This window comes from Netta rufina (genome assembly GCF_964035555.1).
Source record: "Netta rufina genome assembly, chromosome: 5".
Lineage (NCBI taxonomy): Eukaryota > Metazoa > Chordata > Aves > Anseriformes > Anatidae > Netta > Netta rufina.
Genome location: NC_140128.1, coordinates 27,267,055 through 27,286,054, shown reverse-complemented (window position 1 = coordinate 27,286,054; position 19,000 = coordinate 27,267,055). Strand labels below are relative to the sequence as shown.

Below are 19,000 nucleotides of genomic sequence, written 5' to 3'. Positions count from 1 at the left end.
TTGGGTTCAGCTTTACACAATGGTGGTAATGCTAATTACCCACAGTATCTTGTCCAACACACCTCTTGACCGCCTCTACCTTTTCCATGGCTGGCTCAGTTCCCTGTAATGCATGACTCTATCTTGGTTTTTCTTCACCCCTGTGTCTTCCAAATGGTGTGTCCCTGTCTTTCCTGTTACCTAGGTGTATGACCTTTTGCACCGTGAATTTCTGAAGTCATCAAATTTTTTCCTGATATTCTGCTCATCCTCGCTGTTGATGAGACATCTCAACTTTGTTTCTTCCGTACATTTCATTAGCACGTTATAATTTTTTATGCCTCCATCAGCCCCGCTTAAGATAAATGATTAAAAAAGTCTCCTTAACTTTTGGCTTATGCTGTTCCTGGTGGGAACCTCATTCCTTAAGTTACAACATAAAACTTCTGTTGAAACTCTTTTTTATCAATGGTAGAAGCTACGTAGCCACCTTTGCCCAGCTCTATCTGCCGTGTGTTTTTTTTCAGCGCAAGAAAGGCAAGACAAAAGCAGACTTCTTATCCGCGCAGCACAGGAGCACGCTCTGATACCATTGCCCTTGAGCAGAGCCAAGGGCAGGGCTCCTGGATGTACGTGGCCAAGCAGCTGACATACCTACAAAGGGGGACAGAAAAAGCTTTCTGGTACTTGTCCATGCTTTGTTTGGGAGCAACCTGGGAGCTGCTGTGGAAGCGAGTTGTACTGGAGCTCAGCAGCATCTAGCTATGCCCTTTACTGCAACGGGCTGGCACGGAAAAAACAAGCTAGAGAAACCATCTGTCTCAAGTTCGTGTGGCAGTACCTTGCCTTCAGTCTGGTCAACTCCAAAGGGGAAGTCTCGGGGCTTCGAGTGTAGCCTTTCAAAACACTTAGAACAAACCCTAGGCATTTGCAGAAACCACAGAGTGTACAGTTAATACACCCAGATGTGCTGTCAGCCCCACAGCACTGCACCGGAGTGGATGGAGTGTGTAAATCTTGGAAAGGTTAAAGCTGAGAGAACAGCGATACGCATAAAGACTTGTGTTCCTTCCAGAAGGAGGAGGGGGGCGAGGTGTTATCATTCGACATTAATCACTTACATCTCCAACCTGCCTAAATCCTCTGAAAAGAACCAGCAAAGAAAACACCAGCTGCTGTAGCTCCTACTTTTTCCTCAGTACCCTCCAGTCTCCCTCCCTCCTCCCTGCCTTCCCCAGACTGTGTTTATTTTTACTGCTCGTGAATCAGCCAGGAACTTGCTCCCTGCAACAGGATCAGCTGAGAACAAGCTGCAGTCTGTACATTCCCTGCAAGCTCGGTTTTGTTCGGGAGCTTACAATCAGCAGCAAAACAGTGGAGAAAAGGAGAGAAAGTGATACACGTCTTCGTTCTCACCCGGAGTGATGGGACTTTCATTCCGCGTAGAGCGGGACTTCCCCAGCAGTCTCTCTGAGCATATGTCAGCTTTCACTAGAGATTTTAAGCACGCTTGGTTTATGAAAGAACGCTGTCATCACTTAAGCTGTGAGTGCTTCGGGAAAGCAACCATTGTTTTGTATAGGTGTGCTGCACTCCCCCAATAATCCTGACTGATGGCACCCAAACACCGCACGCTGACACAAATAGCACGGCAGCTCGCCCGTCAGCAGTGGCTGTTTCTTCTCAGGTTGCTGCAGTGCAAGAACTGTTTGGTCTTGAATAGCAGAAGGACTCCCCCCACCCTGAGCACACAAGCCCCGGTGTTAGAGAAATCGCTGCCCTGCGTGGCGAAAGTCCTTGTGGGTGACAGCCAGGCACGTAATGAAGGGGGTAATGAAGAATGGCAATTAGTGACAGAGAAGTGAATGGTGGGAAGGAGACAGAGGGAGAGGGGGACGAGAGGAAAAAATTGGGAAGAAAAAAGAAATTGAAACACACCTCCAAAAAAAGTGTGTGTAGGAAACCAGGAAAATAAAAGGGCCTGTGTGACCGAATCATCCTTGGGAGAAGGAGCACCGCCCTCAGCCTTCTCTCTGGTGCCTGGCTGAAGCTACCCCCTGCAGCCAGAGCACCTGCGGGGCCAAGACCTGTCCCACACTCGGTCCTCAAGCAGCAAGACCGTGGGGAAGCCAGATTTGGGGTCCGGTCATCCACAGAGCGAGGAAATCCTTATTTACAGCTACACCCAAATGCGGGTTTTCTCCAGGCTCTTGTGTTCCAGCAGCCCGAAGGCCACCCCAACACTTGCTGTCCAGCTGATCACTTGTCACCCGACTCCCACCCAGTTTCGGCTCGTACCCCACTGCCAGGCACGGCCGCTGGGCTTGTCACCACGCCGAGCCGAGGAGCACCCGACTCGTGGAGAGGTGCAGGTCCCACGGCGCGCACCGGGAGGCTGCCTCCTCGCTGGGGCACGCCTGGTGCACAGCTAATCGCTTTCTGATTGAGGCGGCTGCTTGCTGCCAGGACTTTTCTGCCAAAAGATAGCCGTATAATACTGATAATCAGGCGCCCGGCGAAGATAAAATGCCTGTTGCTTGCCTCTACCTGAAGAGTATCATGTTGACAGGCTCCTTATTACGGCAAGCCGTTTGTGCTATGGAAAAAGCAGAGCCTTTTACTGAAAAAAAAGTAAAAATCTTATCTCGGCCTAGAAGTGCAGAAAGTGCAATTAATTAATTTGTTTCTGGAGTCTGACCTCTAGGCACAATAGATAGCAACGAGCTATATATTGTAATTACAGGACACAGCAAGCCTAGCCTACAGCTCGTAGCTGAGGGCAGTGTGAGGAGCGGAGGATTGGTGTTGAAGGTGGTGGGATGACTAACACACCGTAACAACCCAACTGGTGGGGCGAGAGGAACAGGCACCTGAAACAGCAGCTGGTGTCCTGCTGAATAGCGATGCCGTTTCCTATTTCCATTGCTTTCCTCTAGCCTGCAGCCACCTTGTCTCAGCAGCACCGAGTGCCACACGGCGTGCAGGACAGCGCTGCCCCACGTGCGGCTGGTGCCGTGCTCCTGCTCACCCCTGTGCTCCTTATCCTCCCTTGGGAGTGCTGTGGGATTTTCCCAGGGTGCACACCACAGGCAGGCAAACAGGTGACAGTGACAGTACCCTTCTGAGAGACTTGCTCTAATGATACCCTTCAATCTTGCCTGGAAAAGCAAGGAAGGAAAAGACGAAGGTGAGAGAACGTCATACCTTGAGTGCAAAATTATCTTAGGTAAGCTTTTAGCGCAGATGAAATCGGTTTCATCCTAGGGTTTGTGGGAGGGATTTTTTGGTCTTGAACATAGCCTTTTTGTGATGTTCTCCATTAAGACCTTGAGCACTCTTCTTCCAGGGGAGTTCAGTGGAGCTCTAGCTCTCTTGCTATATTCAACTGACAATAAAACACTCTTGGGTCATTGTAAGGTTTAAGCATGATAGATTTCCTACATTAGCATGTCTCACTGATTGGGCTCTATGCAAAAAAATCATTGTGTCCTCGGCAGATTAAGTTCTGAAAACTTTCCTGCTTTTTGTTAGTACCTGTTAGTTTCCTGCTTTTTGTTAGACAACTTGCCTGGGGAAAAAAAAAAAAAAAAAAAAAAAAAATTATGGAATTTTTTTTTCTTTAAAATAAAAAAAAAATGAAAATGAGAGGGAAAGGAAAAGGAAAAAGAATTAGAAAAAGAAAAAGAAATGGGAAAAGAAATGGAAATGCTTTAATGTGGAGGTTTCTGGCACACTGTTCAGTAAACCTACTGCACCACCTGAACGCAATATTGTCGAGCAATGCCATTCCTGAACTTTAACAGCCATAAGGTTTAATTGTCACAGGTTTTTAAGGCTATGGGCAATAACAAAGGGATTGCATTTGTAATACCTGTGTTGCTTCTGAGAATTTCCTTGGCAGGGCTGTGTTTAAGGCTCTGTGATTGGCAATGGCTGGGCTACCTGCTACTGCAAGCAGAGATGACTCACTTGGGATTTCTATAGCCTGAGCACTAACAAAGAGCCTGTGACTTCCAATCTGCCTGGGGCTCCTGTCTGCCGCTCAGTGTGTGTCTGCAGACAACATGTATTCAGGAACAGAGAGGGGGATGCCGAAATAAAGGGAAAGGGACAGAAACAAACTCAAATTACAGTTTTTGTACCCGTGTTTCCTGTTTTTGAATGACTCCAGTTGTAGTTATAATGCTTAGCTTAATCTGCTTTACAGAGCTACACCCTGCAGCCCTTAATCGTGGAAGATGCTTTTGAAAAATAAGGCCAGTAAGCGAGGTAAGATTTCTGTATGGATCACAGGAGCCCAGCTCCATGGTAGCAAGGGATGCTGCCAGAGTGTGGAGGTAGGAGGAGGAGAGTAAGAGAGCGAGGGCACTCTGAGCCGATAAAAGTGGAGTAGGGATTTGGCACTGAGCAGACCATTGGAGAAGGATGACATTAAGAAAGGCAAAGCGAGGAATCTCTTAGTGTAGTTCCTGCTCTAATGAACTGACCACTCTTGAAAATCATTATCTCAAGATGGTGCTGAAAGCCATCTACTGGGAGGGACAATACGGTTTGGGTGTTGTCAGAAGGCATGAGTGACTCTTGCTGACACCGCTGCTCCAGAAGTGTTGCACAAGTACCTCATTTTCTCTCTCCTGGGAGGCGGCATAAAAACTAGCAATATTCAGACCGGCTGCCAAGGCCGCTAACATGGCAGCAATGCCTTCAAGCACTCATTCCCTTGGCCTCCGGAGCCTCTGCCTCCTTTCCCCTGCTGCCGCGTTTCCTCGGCTGGGGTGAGGCTGGGGCAGAGCGGGGGAACAGGCAGACAGCTCATGTAGAAAACAGCTTTGCTGTGCTTAGGTCCTGCAGTTTTTTTCTTTCCCCCTATTGTTAAATGGCATTGAATACCAGCAAAACAGGAAACTGCTTCCTCCAGCCTCTGACCCAGTGAGTGCGGCCCAGCTGCTACTGCCCGGAGCGGCCTCCCCACACCACCCTGTTCCTAGAAAGTATCTGGGCGTTTGGAGGAGCACTAAGGAAGAGTGAGAAATACAAGTAAAGCTTAAATAAGCAGGTAAACTTGGCAGCTCTTAAAAGAAAGGAGTCATACTGGAAATATCTGGCGATAACAGTCAAAACTGTCTCTGTTTTCCCAAAACTACGGCTTATGGAAATGAGAGCAGTAATATCTCAGCCAATCTCTGACACCTCACTCATCTGGTGGCTAACTTGATTGTTTCTCTGTTGTGCTGTGCAGCTCTTGTGTCAGACATCCCCGCTCAGGCTGTGAAGAAACCATTGTTTCACGGCACTGCAGCTTGTGTTGTGATCCTTAAATCTCAGAAGTCCAGCCAGGTCTCGTGTCAGCCTCAGCAGAGACAGGAAATGGTGCTGGTGAGTTGGTAGGTGACCCTTTTCTTCCTGAGAAAGCAACACCCCATGGTGTCAAGAGAACATACGCTGCTTGCAGGTCTGTCCTTTTGAGGAGAGTGAAAACGGAGGAGAGCAAAGACCTTGTGACTCCTTTTGTAATTACACATCCCCTCGTGCTCGCTGGTATCAAGGACAATGTTGTCCTCCCTAGTGTCATTCTGTTGACCTACAATTCCCATTGACTGTTTTTTCTTTTCTCTATTTTTTTTTTAACATGGTGTGATATTCTTCATTCTGTCTCGTAAGTACATACATAGAAAAAAAAAATATCCTGTAACCTCACTGGGAATGTCTGGTGGAAATTTTTCACAACTGCATTTCTACGTTTCTGAAAGTAGGACACATCAGTGTGAAAGAAATGATGCTCAACCCAATCTCTGTCACCTCATTACTCTTGAGCTCCAGCTTAATTACCTCCCTGATGCTTTGCACAGCTCTTAACCAGACATGCGGTGTCTGCTTAAAAATCTGCCATACAAAATGAAGTGATGACTATATATCCTCTTTCTGCTGGGAGATGAGCTGTGAGGTTTGGTAAATATAATTTCTAGAGAACCCAGAAGGTGCATCACATTGGGCAGGCCTGGTTCCGCACCGCAGACAACTTACTGGAGTTCACAGATGACTTACAAAGACCCACCGAAACCAGGCTCGAAGGTCATATCGCAAAATTCATTTAAAGATAATAACAAAGTTTTAACCCCAATAAATTTGTGGTTTATTGTTTACAGCTCCAAAGACAGAAGTTACGCTACCAGCTACCAAATTCTGACCTCCTGTGTCTCACTATGACTGTACTGACGCCAGTGGGACTGCAAGACAGACGAATTTGATGGTTTATTTTCAGAAAGTTTTTGAGCTTTGTGTGAAAGTCCATACCTCAAAGTGTCTGTGTGGGAAGTGTTTGAACCCCACGCAAAACTTCCTCCTGGTTCAAACACAGGCCTAAGGCTGCCATTTCAGTAGCCCTGTTTTATTCCAGTAACCCTCCAAAATGTAAGCAAGGTACACACTGAAACTTTATTTCACAGCCTTGAGAATTGGTAACATGCTAATTTTAAGAGTACAAAATAATATAAGGTATAAACACCAAGTTACTATAATTTTGTCCATGGAGAATATAAACGGGGAGCTCAACCCAGGCACTTAATAATACAGTAAATATGCATCCCTTATCTTCCCTGACAGAGAAGCTTTCCAAAATCTGGGTGGTACTTCAAATCCATGAAGTCCCTTTCCAGCAAACAATCTTTTTGTGTCTCACTGCAGATAGGCTTTGGTTTTCACTACTATAGTAACGTGGTGCATCAGAGTTTCAAGAAACTTATCTATTTCCTGGTTTCCCTCACAATCAATAAATCACAGCTAACGTTGCTATTACACAATGAAAGTCAGTGTTCGTTGGATGCAGGGTTACACGTAGCCTATCTGTGACAACAATTCTATAGAAATAAAAAATAATATTAAATAAAATGTGAGGTATTCACAAAGATGAATAGCGGTGTTTAGGATAAAGCTCAGGGCACATGCACTGGATCCTAAGACATGTCAGAAGACCTTTGGTTTCTTATGGAGAGCTTCTCTCTGGAAGTTGACCTCACTGTTGCCTCAGCAGTTTCCTGGTGGCATATCTTGCTCTCAGAAAGATCTTTCAGAAATGCCCAATTTAGTTCTGAATCTATATTCAGAATTTCCTTTTCATTATTATTGGCTGATCAGGCAAATCATACCACTTTGTGTACTTATATCATGTTCAGTAGCTCTCTGATTGTTGTTCCTCCGCATGTCCTTTACTTCTTTACAGGCTGACATTTGCCTGTACCTTGGTCATCTGCTGACTGCTGTGTTGGAAATCTACTTAGCACTAGGAAAGTGTTCACATCTCTTGTTAGAATTTTTCTTCTTTATTTCCCTGGCACAGAACTTGGGGATATTTTGGCAGCTGTTTCAGGGTTAACTGCCTTTCTGCCCAACCAGCTGCTGTTAAATTTTGGGCCCAGAAAACTTTCCCTTTGCCCATTGATCTCTGATCTGGTGAGGCTAGGAGGGCACTGAGGTGTGCATCTCTGTTTTTCCAGTGCTAATGATAGGGTGGTAAAGGGGTGGTGGTGTTCCTGGGGTTTTGCTGTGGTACTGCCTCTTTTTGCTGCGCATAGTTATACTGTGACGAGGTATGCCTGAACTCACAGATCAAAGTGAGTTACCAGAATGATCCACTTGTGAGCTGTGGGCCATTATCTGTTATTAACTCATCTTGAGCAGCATGGTCAGCAAACTGTAATTTGCAGTATGTTATTACATTTCTGCGCTGCGGTGTGCGGCAGCTGAGTGTGTGTGTGTGAGATAGCCCAGAACGAGCAGTAATCTTTTCTAGCTAGTTCAAATAGATCTTTGCCAACTTCTTCTAAAGTTGATTAAGAATTTAATTTGCTTCTGATAATCCTGTTTTTCTGCTTCCTGCCCCTCCCAGCATGCTGAGCAGAGCAGAGGTTTCACCTTCTCTGTTTCTCTCCAGTACAAGCCTGCTTCCAGGAAAACTTGGAAGCACAGCAGCAACCTCCTCCAGTTCTCTGCCAGATTTCCTTCAGGATTTAATGATTCAGGTGGCTTCATTTGCTAAATTTTTGCCAAAAAAAGTAGTTCTCTACTGACACCATATAATAAAGTTGAGCAAACAGGAGGGTTGGTAGGAGACTTATTTTTATTGCCCGGCTCTGGTCACATGACAGATCAGGTTACAAAATACTCGTGCCCCTGCCAGCTCTCAGGATCCACCAATTCCTCCTGCTACTGTTTTAATCCAACCTGCCTTGTCTTTTTCCTTTTGTTTATTTTTTATTTTTTGCTGGGGGTAGAGGGTGAGGGGAAAGGTATTGCACTGGGGCAGGAGATAAAGTGAAAAGCAAGTGTATCATGATTGGGAGTATCCCTTTAGCTTCTTCTGTGTTTGTTCAGCACTTTTTCACCAGCTGAGTAGCTTATTGCCTCTGAGTGTTGGCAGCCTTTGGCAAAGTTAAAGCAACGTCAGCATTTCCCTGTTCCATCTATTTTTTGGAAAAGAATTGTTAAAAATATTACATTTTCACCTTGTTTGCAAGTTGCGATGAAGGCTTCTCCCCTAATTAAATTGTGACATTCTGGCTTGAAAAACAGCTCCACGATTGGGAAGATAAGCTAACAGCAACAACAAAAATCCTCTGCTGCACTTACGGAAAGAAATTCAGCAAGTCAGTGGAACTGCTTCTTTTATTAGCAGTGAGATCCAAATCTTTTCAGAAAAAAAAAAAAAAGGAAAAAAAAAAAAGCTGATGAAACGTAGATTTTAAAAATGTTAACTTTACACAACTCTAGAGTTCTATATCATAACAGTAAAATCCTCTATTAACAGGGAAAACCTTTCAGTTTGTACAAAAGCAATCCCAGCACTACCTTGTGAAGAGGCAGAAATTGAAATTGTAAGCTGGAAGCTGTGGCATTGCACAGTACTGACAGTTACAGTATGCGAACATCTGTGAGTGCAACAGGAGATGTTAGGGCTCCTCGCTGTGTAATCTGTATTTTACTGACACCAAGCAACGTCAAGAGGAATCGAACAGTCAGAGCTTCTGGTAGAAGTTTCACTCTCTCTCTCTGTTTGCATACCTTGGTATATAACCTATTGTGAAACAAAGGCTCTCCAAAACCGTACATTTCTAAAAACTTCTCATGTTTTAGATACCTACAGTAAGTCATTTGTCACACACTGGAGACACACGTGCTATTCTCCAACAGATTTTGAACAGTTGTCCCCTGCTTCTCTGTATTCCCTTTGTCTGGATCCTGTGGTCTCCCCACTTGTGGTTTGTTTTTCTTGCTCCTCTGCTCCGAAATACTTTCCTTCCTGAATTAGGAGCGTCTGTCTGTATTCAGAGAAATGTTCTGTCAGTGGTTTCTCCCAGCATACAGTGCTATCAGAAATCCTGGTATCACCGATTCCTTCAAGGAATCTACCTCAGGAGGCAGCTGCCCGATCCCCCTGTCCCAGATGCTGTAGCTATGCTGCTACTGCTACCTCGATTGCTGGCTTCGACTGGCCAGGGCTATGTCTGCAGTGCCAAAGGCACACCTCAGCAGCAGCAGGAGCTCCCAATAGCGGGTTGAGATTTTTGTGCAGAAGAGGGGAAAGACTCGGTGGTGCTCATCCTACAAGAGTTAACGGGTTTTGTTGCATAAAGTGTGGAGAGAAACTCTCTATCTTCTCTCATCTTTAGGAGAGAGGAGCTGTCCTACAGAAGAGAGGGGAGAATGGTTCAGGGCCATGCACGAATCCTCTGGTGGATTTGAGGGTCAGAATTTGTTTGAGAGCTCTCGCCCCCATGCTTCAGCTACACGGCCACCCGTCCGCTCTTTTGGCGAGCATGACTGGCAGTGCTTGGCTTTGGGCTTCCAGTTTCTGTGCCCACGGTGGTTCCCAAGGGAGAACGTTGCACGTGCTTAGTTTTTCCATTTCTGTTTTGCTTTCACAAGCTGCCTATAAAAACCCGCAACAGCCCCGCATTGTCCTCGTTCGGGTCTCCGGTACAACACAACCCTACAAACACAGGGACAAACGCGGGGTGCTGGAGGGCGGCCCCGGGCCAGCCCAGCCCAGCCCTGCTCAGGCGCTGCCCGGCGCCCGCTGCGCGCGCTCACAGCTCCCCCTGCTGCCGCGCGGGGGCAGCGGGCACAGCGCGGGGAGCGGCCGCTGCGGGGCCCAACGGCTGCTAACGGCCGGGCCGCGCCACCTCCCCTGCGGCCCCTCACAGCCCCCCCCCCCGGCCCCGCCCCCCCCCCTCCCGGGGCTGACGTGGCGCTGCCCGGCGGCGGGGCGGGGGCGGAGCCTCGAGGCGCCGCGCGTGCGCAGGGGCCGGGCGTGCGCGCTGTGCGTGCTGTGCGTGCGTGCGTGCGCGCGGCGTTTCCGGGCCGGCGGCGGAGCGCGGAGCGGGGCGGGCGCGATGGTGCTGCTGGAGAGCGAGCAGGTGCCGGGGGGAGAGGGGGGCGTCGGGGCGCTGGGGGGGCTGGGCCCGGGCCGGGGGCCGTTATCGCGGTGGGAGCCCCCAGGCAAGGCCCTGTGCTGCCTTCTCTTGCAGTTCCTGACCGAGCTGACCCGGCTGTTCCAGAAGTGCCGCACGTCCGGGAGCGTCTTCATCACGCTGAAGAAGTGTGAGTGGGGGCGGGGCGGGCGCCAAGGGCTTAAGGGGGGGGGGGGGGACACGACGCGGCCCCTCTGCTGCGGGGCTGGGAGCCGTAAAGGCAGGCGCTGCTCCGGACCACGCCGAGCAGGGAGGCGTTCTGATTGCTAAGCGGTAACTGAAAATCCACGGGCTGCTGCAGTGGGGAATTGTGGTGGTGCTGCCATGTCCCCGGGGATGTGGTGTGTCCCCCCAGCATTTTGAGGCATACAGGGTTCAGCCACACGGGGTGTTGAGGGAATCCTGCCCAGGCCCTGCTTCTCCCATGAGGAGTTGAACCAGGCGGTCTCTGAGGTTCCTCACGGCCTGGGCTTTTCTATGGCTCTGTGCTGAGTGCTGTAGGTTGAAGTGCATTTGAAACATGCCACTGCTGAAACAAGCGGTTCGCACAGCGTGTCTGTGTACAGGTTTGTGTGTTTGTGCTGGGTCAGTCAGGTAGCCCAGGCAGCCCTAGTTTATGCGATTACAGATGAAGGGATCTGTGCTGTTTCACAGTACAGTTCAGATGGCCCTAAATTTCCAGGTATTTTTGCAGATGAGTGATTTTTAACATCTCAAGTCAGGAGACATCTCACAATTTCTAGCCAACACAAATAAACATTCTCTATATTTCAATGCAGATGATGGTCGAACAAAACCAGTCCCACGCAAAGGCCACGTAGAAAGCTTTGAACCCGCAGACAATAAATGTCTTCTCAGAGCAACGGATGGAAAGAAGAAAATCAGCACAGTGGTAAGGGATAACTTGGGGCTAGAATGATGAGCAGCCCTACCTGGCTTTCATGTAATACCTCGTGTTTTAAGTGAAGCTTGTTGTCGCATCAATTTCATGAGAATTGCCCCCTTAATTCTACAGAGAAACCATATGGTAGCTAAAAGCACAACTGAAATCGGGATGCCAAAGTGTTGCAGTTGCAGTTCGTGTTGCAGATGGGACAGTTGTTTGGTTTTGTTTTTGTATACAGCATTTGGCTTCAAAATGGTGTTACCAGACAAGCAGGAAGGCTCTCTGCCTGTTTTCAGCAACCATGGCTGTTGTGTTCTCAGTCAGGTGGAACTGGAGGGAGGGAAGGGGGAAGCTCCTTTTGGAGACAAGGGTGATGTCTCCAAAGAGACAGAAGGAAAGAGGACAGTGACGGAACCTGCAGTGTGAGGACAAATGGTGTGTCTCTAAGGAGAAGAAAGGCCCCGCAGTCAACTTTGGCTGACAAAGGCGACTTCTTGTAGACCTCAGTGGAATTACTGAAGGTTATTGCACCCCGTCAAACAACAGAATGTTCCCTGACTTTGAAACAATAGGAAAGGGATTTGTGTTTCTTGCCAATAATACACAGGCATGGGGTAGACTCGCTTAGCACACCCAGTGTTCTTTCTTATTTAGAGGGCTATTTATATTTCAGGAGGTGTTAACTTTAGAAGTTGAGAGCCTGATGCATTTCCTCTGAATGCGAGATTGAGAGAGGCTTTAGCTGACTTCAGATCTTCTTAGTGAAGTAATCCAAGGAAAAATGTTGCTTTGAGAAATAGCGGGGAGAATCGGGGCTGTAATGTTTCATACCAGGACTTGCATTCCGACACGTCAGTTAAGTTCTGGCCCTACAGTGAAATAAAACCTTCTGTAGAATGTTTCTTCACCTCCTTCCCATTTGAAAACACAGATTTGGGGAGAACAGCCTTCAGAAGATTTGCTTAATCTAATGTGGGGTCTTCTCACTTTTCTGAGTTAGTGAGGTGTTACGCCGGGTCAGTACAGCCTGGGTACTGCTGACTGTCATGGCCTGATCCAGCTGCTACTGAAGACATTAGATGGTCCCTGGTGGCAAAACAAGTACTAATGTTTTAGTTTGTAATTTTGAAGCTGTTGTGTTTGTGGTTAACATCTCGTATTACTTTTGTAGGTGAGCTCAAAGGAAGTAAATAAATTCCAGATGGTAAGTTTTGTGTGCCTTATCTTCCTTTTCTGTACCTGTTGGGGAGTAGTCAGTAGGAAGCAGTGGATTGGTGTGACTGAGCTGAATCAATGCTGAACTGACACACAGATTAACCTTAGAACTGGATTTTGTTTTCCACGAATGTGTGCACTCTGTCTGTAACTTCCTGCATTGGCTTAGAAACTATAGTTTCCCAGTGCAGTAGTGTGAAGGCATGTGGAGAATGGCTCGGGTTGGAAGGGACCTTAAAGATCATCCAGTTCCAACCCCCTGTTGTGGGCAGGGATGCTACCCACGAGATCAGGCTGCTCAGGGCCAGTAACTGAGAACCGAAAAAATGAAGGTAGATATCCACAAACAATAGGTGAAGTGTTGCCTCTACATTGGTACTTAAGTGTTTGCTCTGTTAACAGTTCTAATTTTTGTTTCAGGCATATTCTAATTTGCTGAGAGCTAACATGGATGGCTTGAAGAAAAAGGACAAGAAAAGCAAAAACAAGAAGAGTAAAGCAACACAGTGATGGAAGTGTCCCACCATCACTGCAACAGACTTGACCCTTGCTCAAAGCAAAGTCCATTTCTTTTTGAGTTACCACTTGTCTTTGGCTTTCCTTCCAGCAGGATACTGGGATGTGATCAGTACTTTTGTTTAAACTGAAAGCAGGAGATGCTTTCTGTGGATTGTTGTATGGCAGGAGTATTTACAGGGTTATACCAAAATAGCTTTATACTCGTCTGCCAACTAGTTTTGTACTTATACTGCTGTTTGTTTTGTATTACGCAAGTGGGCGGTGTAAAACCCATCTGGGGGATAACAGAGGGTGAAGAGAAGTGCACAGCACCATGAGCAAAGTGAGATTGGAACAGGAGTCTCTGTGACAGATGCCCAGTTTTAAAGATAAGTCTTGGTAGTACTAGGGAAAGTGGGTGCCAACCTATTATTCAGGAACAGCAGCTTTCCTGTTTCTGTCTTATTTTGAGGGCCGTGTTTATCAGATGCAGTGCAGATGCCTTGAAGGCAGCCAGTCCCATGCTTGAGCTCTCAGCTCATCAGCTCTGCCTTACCCTGTGCCCATCCAGCTGTGCTGATCCTGGCTCAGGGTGGGGCAGTGCAGGACTCTGCATCACGGTCCCTTCAGGCATAGCTTAAGAATGCTCATGTCACCTGAATGTTTGTTTTTTAAAACTTCATCCTTCAACGTATTCAGGGATCTGGATTTCCCCATCCTTGCATCTTAAAGTAGCTCCTTCACATGAGCAGATGTAAAAGGTGAATACTTACTTACTTGTTCCTATTAAACACAATGAGAAATGGATTTGGTTGTAATGACTGCTGTGATGTGTCTTGCTAATGATAGTTGTCTGTGCTGTTAGGACTGACCCTCCCCCAGCATTACTTCTGTGCATTGCTATGGCAATGTTGGCAGTTCTCAGATGTTTGGGGTTGTCTTCAAAGTTAACTCTGCATATTTTAACTTCGCCTTCGTTTTCACTAAAAGAAAAGGGCTGCAGAAGAAGTAGATCTTTATTAATGCAGTGAGCCTTGAGTACTGAAGACAAGCTTTTGTGATAAGAAGAAGCATGAGCAAGGTACTGTGGTGAAGACCAGTCTATGTGCAGAAATAGATGATTTTTTTCATATTTGCTAATTTGATATGAAATATAATTATTTACAGCAACAAAGACTGCTGTAATTGATCTTTAAATTTGTTTAGCTCTTTTTCTTAATATGTTACAACTTAAATACAGTGGTAATTCTAAAAAGCATCGACTGGGAAGCTGTAGCTTCAAGAAAGTAATTTTAACCTTCCTTTCATTACTTACATGTCTTCAAATGCAAACTTAATCTGACAATCCATGTGAAGAAAGCTAGTTCAAAACTTCAGTTATCCCTCTAAGGACATGCAGGTTACTCTTTCTCAAGTCTTACCTTGAGGGCCTTTTGGTCTGAAACAAGTTTGTGTCCCGTATCAGGTTTTATTTTTGTCTCTCAGGAAGCAGCTGTTTGATGTGAATGCAGGAGTGAGGTGATGGGACAAACACAGGCAACCAGGTTTGCACAACTCTCAGCTTGATGTCTTTTACTATCTTTTATATCGAGATTTAAGATTAAGGCAGAATTTTCTTTAAAAAAGAAAAATCACAAACCCTTGTAATAAGTACTTCAAAAGGCTTAGTAGCCAAATCTTTTATTACACAAAGCCCTTCCTCAAAAAAGTTTAAAAGAGTTTTAGAGGTGAAGATAATACATCTCTAATCCTTGAACTGAGATGCTTATTTCAGCACTATTGCATATGGACATACAAGGCATTCTTAAAAAAAAAAAGTCAATTTATACCTGGCACAGCTAATAATCTCTCTCGCAACATAATGGTGCAAGAATTTACACAGTAACACATCTCTAGCTGTAGTCAGACTGTTCCTTAATTACCTATAAAATATTTCACTTTTTAGAATAAATTTACAGTTTTATATTACACATGAAATTCAATCTGGACACTTAAAAAGGCTGCCTCTCTTGCTTTAAGACAACATTATGAAATTCCTTTGTGTGAAACACTATTGTCTATTAGTAAAAGCATCCCAGAAAAGATGCTTAAATGCTTAAAGCACTAAAACAAAACCTTATATTCATCTCGGTAACTGTACAGGATGAGAGCAGGAACCCTGCAAAGGGAACAAAAATTTAGTTTTAAAACTTTGAAGCTACGGATTAAAAATCTGTAAATCATATGACAAATCATGGCACTCAGCTAATAGCAAAGATTCAGTAGAAAAGCAGTAGCTTTAATTCATTTGCACTGTCGCTACAATTTTCCCCTTAGTTCCCTTTCTCTTTAGCTAGTAATTTAATTTTTTGAAGGCTTATGCCTGCACACAAAACATTGCTTAGCCATAAAATGGGAAAGGAAGACAGACACCCAACACTGTATGAAGTAATAAAATAATTGTAGTAATTGGGTTCTGTTGCTCACAGGTTTGGAAGTCATAGGAAAGAAAGTGCTTCGTTTAGTATTTAGTCGCCTTAGTAAACATTGGCAGATAAAGCAATTTTGGTGCATCTCTAAGAAAAAGAAATTAAAGCCAATTTTTAGTCTTACTTAAATGTTATGTAATATGTTCAAATTGAACATTTAAGAAAATGTATTATAAATGAAACGCTTATTGGGGAATGAATATCCAAATCCCACTTAACTGTGTCAGTACGTGCAAAAATTGAAAGTTTAGGGCTTAAAACAACATGCCTAGAATACACTGTTTCAGCCTTGCCAGATCCAACAAGGGGACTGAGTTGAACATAAATGTTTTTATGCTTAGAAAACAGAAGTGGGCTTTACTGTATGTGTGAGAGAACATGCACTACGTTTGCTTGAAGTGAAGCAGTCTCTCAGGTTTGCTGGATGGCCATCACATTCCTTCAGAACAGGAGGAACTAGAAAGCACTCAATTTTAAGAGTCCCTCCCATGAGAAAAGAGGGTTATTATATAGTAGTAGTATATTTGGATGTATAATTATTTACTATTTAGTTGTTTGAACAAAGCAGTAAATGAAAACAGTGGGAGTACATTTTAGAATTTCTTGAAAAGGTTTACAAAATGCAGAATTCAGATTACCACAAGTGAGGATTAGATAATGTTGACTTTCCATTTTGTTTCATGTTTGCAGAAATAGTACTCAAAGAAATATATATGTACTTCCCAAATACTTTTTTTTTTTTTTTTTTCAGGGAGAGGGGAGGACAAATTAAGAGCAGTTGGTTAAATGAATTTCAAATTCAGGAAACAATGAGATGTGTTATGTACCTATAAGAACTTAAATTTACCTCTTTTCCATTTTGATGCTGTAAATTTCATCACAGATTGCTTGCAGATATGAACACCTTTGTTTTGGCCATCGTGACATCAGTTGTCTCACAGTAGCATCAAAGGCTTGCCTGTCTCCATCAAACTGGAAAAAAAAATGGACAAGGAACTGTAAAATAGTACTACATTCTTTAGTGAAGGAAATACTTCTAGTGGTAGGATTCAGTCTTCTGAACACTGCCTAACATCAACATCCCTTAATTAAACAGGGTATTAAAAGGTTTTAAATGTAATTCATGTTAATAGGTGCAACTTGACTTAAGAAAAGGTATTAAGAATGAGACTTGTTAGTGATCAGTTTCTTAAGACAGTTTAGTGATGCTGGGTGAAAGATGAGAACTTTACCATAAGGGCAGTGAAAAGTAAATGATGGAAGCTGATTGTGTCCCTACTCCCTTTTCTGAACTAAGAGGTAATGAATGCTCTCTGAGATTTGGGTAGACTAGACTAAGTATTTTGAAAATTTTTGATGTTTCACTGAGGTCTAGACAAATACTGCTTCAGAACAACAAGTATAGGGCATAAAAGTAAGTATTAAATCTAAATCCATTTCCAGGCAGGATGTCAATTGTATTTTTTTTTTGGGGGGGGGAGGGGAGGGGTGGGCAGTGAGAGATTTCCACCTCTGATAGGAATTTCTGATTTTAAAACAACTGCTCTCTTTGGGGGAGGTAAAGAGCTTTGTCTTCAGGGGAAAAAAAAACAAACAAAAAAACAAACCAACAATCATGTAGCTTCTGAATTTTTAAAGGGGTCAATATAATACTTACGTATCCTCCATTTATCTAATCTTCACTAGGAACAGATGCTTCATCTGCTGTACTCAAACCAATTGCCTCTAGTTTGGGGGACTCCTTCATTAACAGCTTCAGGAAACACTTCCTGAAACTACCCATTAACGCTTACTGGTTTTGAAAAATACACAGTAAGACTTAATTTCAGGTAACTTCTGGGAAAAATCCAGTTTTGGATTAGGACCTCCTATTGGTGTCTTCTGTAGCTAGGGAATTTGACAAGAAGATTTTTCTAGCTTCATTCAAGCAATTTGAGTAAAAAGTCCTCTCAAGTTTTAACACCTCAATAGGTAAACTGTACATTCATTTTCATTAGGAACAAAACTTATAATCTGTTGTTCAATTACACTATAATAATTAATTGCTTACCTCTAATAATAAGAAGTGTATCACAGTTTCTTTCGGCAGATCTACCTGCAAAAATATTAAGAAATCAAATATTTAACAGTTCTATCACTGGTTTGCTAACTGTAGATTAGTTGTACTAAAGGGAGTCACTTTTTGAATTCCAAGGAAGCTTTCATGCTGACAGCACTGGGAATATGCTAAGGTTTTAAGCATTTTAAACAAACTGTTCATGACAGATTGCATTATGGAAAGTTCAAAATAGGCACAGGCAAATAGGAAATATTTCTTGAAAAGCATATGCTATTTAGAGTCCTCTGTGACCTGGTCAGCAGTCTAAAAGCCATGTGCAAATGCTGTGTTGGTTTAAATGTAAGAGCAAATCTAGCAGGAAAGTGAGGCTATTGGTAGTAACGTGTTATAGGTAACAACTGCATCATCCAATTCAATTACAAATCTGAGATGAAAGCTTTTGCCAAAATACTTACTGCTAAAATCTCAATCTCACTTGTTTTCTGTTGCAGGCTAGAAATGAATGTCTGAAGCCTTGTTTGTACCTGCCAACAAAAGATGGGCAAAAATAAAATACACCACCTCTGTGACCCAGGCTGGGAACACTTGTTTTCTGTTTCATAGATAGGAGAGCAGAAAAGGCTGATTCTAGCACAAGTTGTACATCATATTTAAACTAAACTTCAGGTTCAATATAATTTTCAGTAGCAAATCCACAACAGACCTGGATGGGTAGACAGGAAGGAGACGGGCTGCACCACTCTTGCAGCAGTAATAAAGATTTGGTAATACTGGTATTGTGCTAAAGCAGACTGAACTGCATGTTACGTTGTGAAGTCTCAGGTATGTACTTAAAAAAGCTGCCTTTGTGGGCCTTACACAACTTTCTAGAAGCAGGAAGAACCTGCAAGTGGATACATTGAATCATCTACAGCTGACGAGAAATGACTGATTGGAAAGCCATAGCAAAGCATGGCTTGTTCCTCTCAACACTTCTTGCAAAGCAAGCTGTAACAGTTCTGCAAACGTAGCATTTGACAGAAATAGTTGTAGCCTTGCATTAAAATTGTCTTGTACCCTGGAAAGATGCTTGTATTAAAAAACTGAAAGCAGCAACCCTGTTTAGCTCAATGAATAGTATCCATTTATTTCTTTTGGTTCCAAGAAGTATTTACAGCGGTCATTTTTGTTGCATCTATGAATTTGGACTAAAAAGGGGGTAAGATTACAGTTTTGTTTTACTATGTACTCTTAAGTATCTTGAAGCTACTAACCCTAAATAAGCAAACTGGCATTTGCTTTTACAGTATCATTTCATCTTTCTACATTACTATAACTACTGTAGTTTAGCATGTAAGTATTTATAAAACATAGCACCTTTAGCATGTAAGTATTTATAAAAAAAATAGCAAATTGCAGCCATTTTTCCTACTAGAGTGGGATTTCTAAT

The 19,000-nt window shown here is 44.1% G+C and overlaps 2 protein-coding genes across 4 annotated transcripts in view; one reads left to right on the top strand and one right to left on the bottom strand.

Annotated features, from left to right (window-relative positions):
* The first annotated feature begins 10,259 nt into the window (after window positions 1–10,259).
* SRP14 (signal recognition particle 14) lies at window positions 10,260–13,128 on the top strand. Of its 2 annotated transcripts, none has more exons than XM_084288187.1 (5): window positions 10,260–10,391; window positions 10,503–10,575; window positions 11,225–11,337; window positions 12,503–12,535; window positions 12,967–13,128. In XM_084288187.1, exons 1-5 carry the CDS (start codon window positions 10,368–10,370, stop codon window positions 13,054–13,056), a joined length of 333 nt encoding a protein of 110 aa, XP_084144313.1. In that variant the 5' UTR covers window positions 10,260–10,367; the 3' UTR covers window positions 13,057–13,128. The 2 variants fall into 2 exon arrangements, with proteins under 2 accessions (XP_084144313.1, XP_084144312.1); XM_084288186.1 differs by having other exon boundaries at window positions 10,313–10,391; window positions 10,479–10,575.
* Window positions 13,129–14,695: 1,567 nt separating this feature from the next.
* Window positions 14,696–19,000, bottom strand: part of EIF2AK4 (eukaryotic translation initiation factor 2 alpha kinase 4) — a 38,343-nt gene continuing 34,038 nt past the window's right edge. For both annotated transcript variants that reach the window (XM_084288184.1, XM_084288185.1), the window contains 4 exons: window positions 18,027–18,095; window positions 17,563–17,607; window positions 16,360–16,484; window positions 14,696–15,202 (listed from right to left, as the gene is read on the bottom strand). In XM_084288184.1, the coding sequence (XP_084144310.1) occupies window positions 15,148–15,202; window positions 16,360–16,484; window positions 17,563–17,607; window positions 18,027–18,095 (294 nt within the window). In that variant the 3' untranslated portion in view covers window positions 14,696–15,147. The remainder of the gene's footprint in view (window positions 15,203–16,359; window positions 16,485–17,562; window positions 17,608–18,026; window positions 18,096–19,000) is intronic.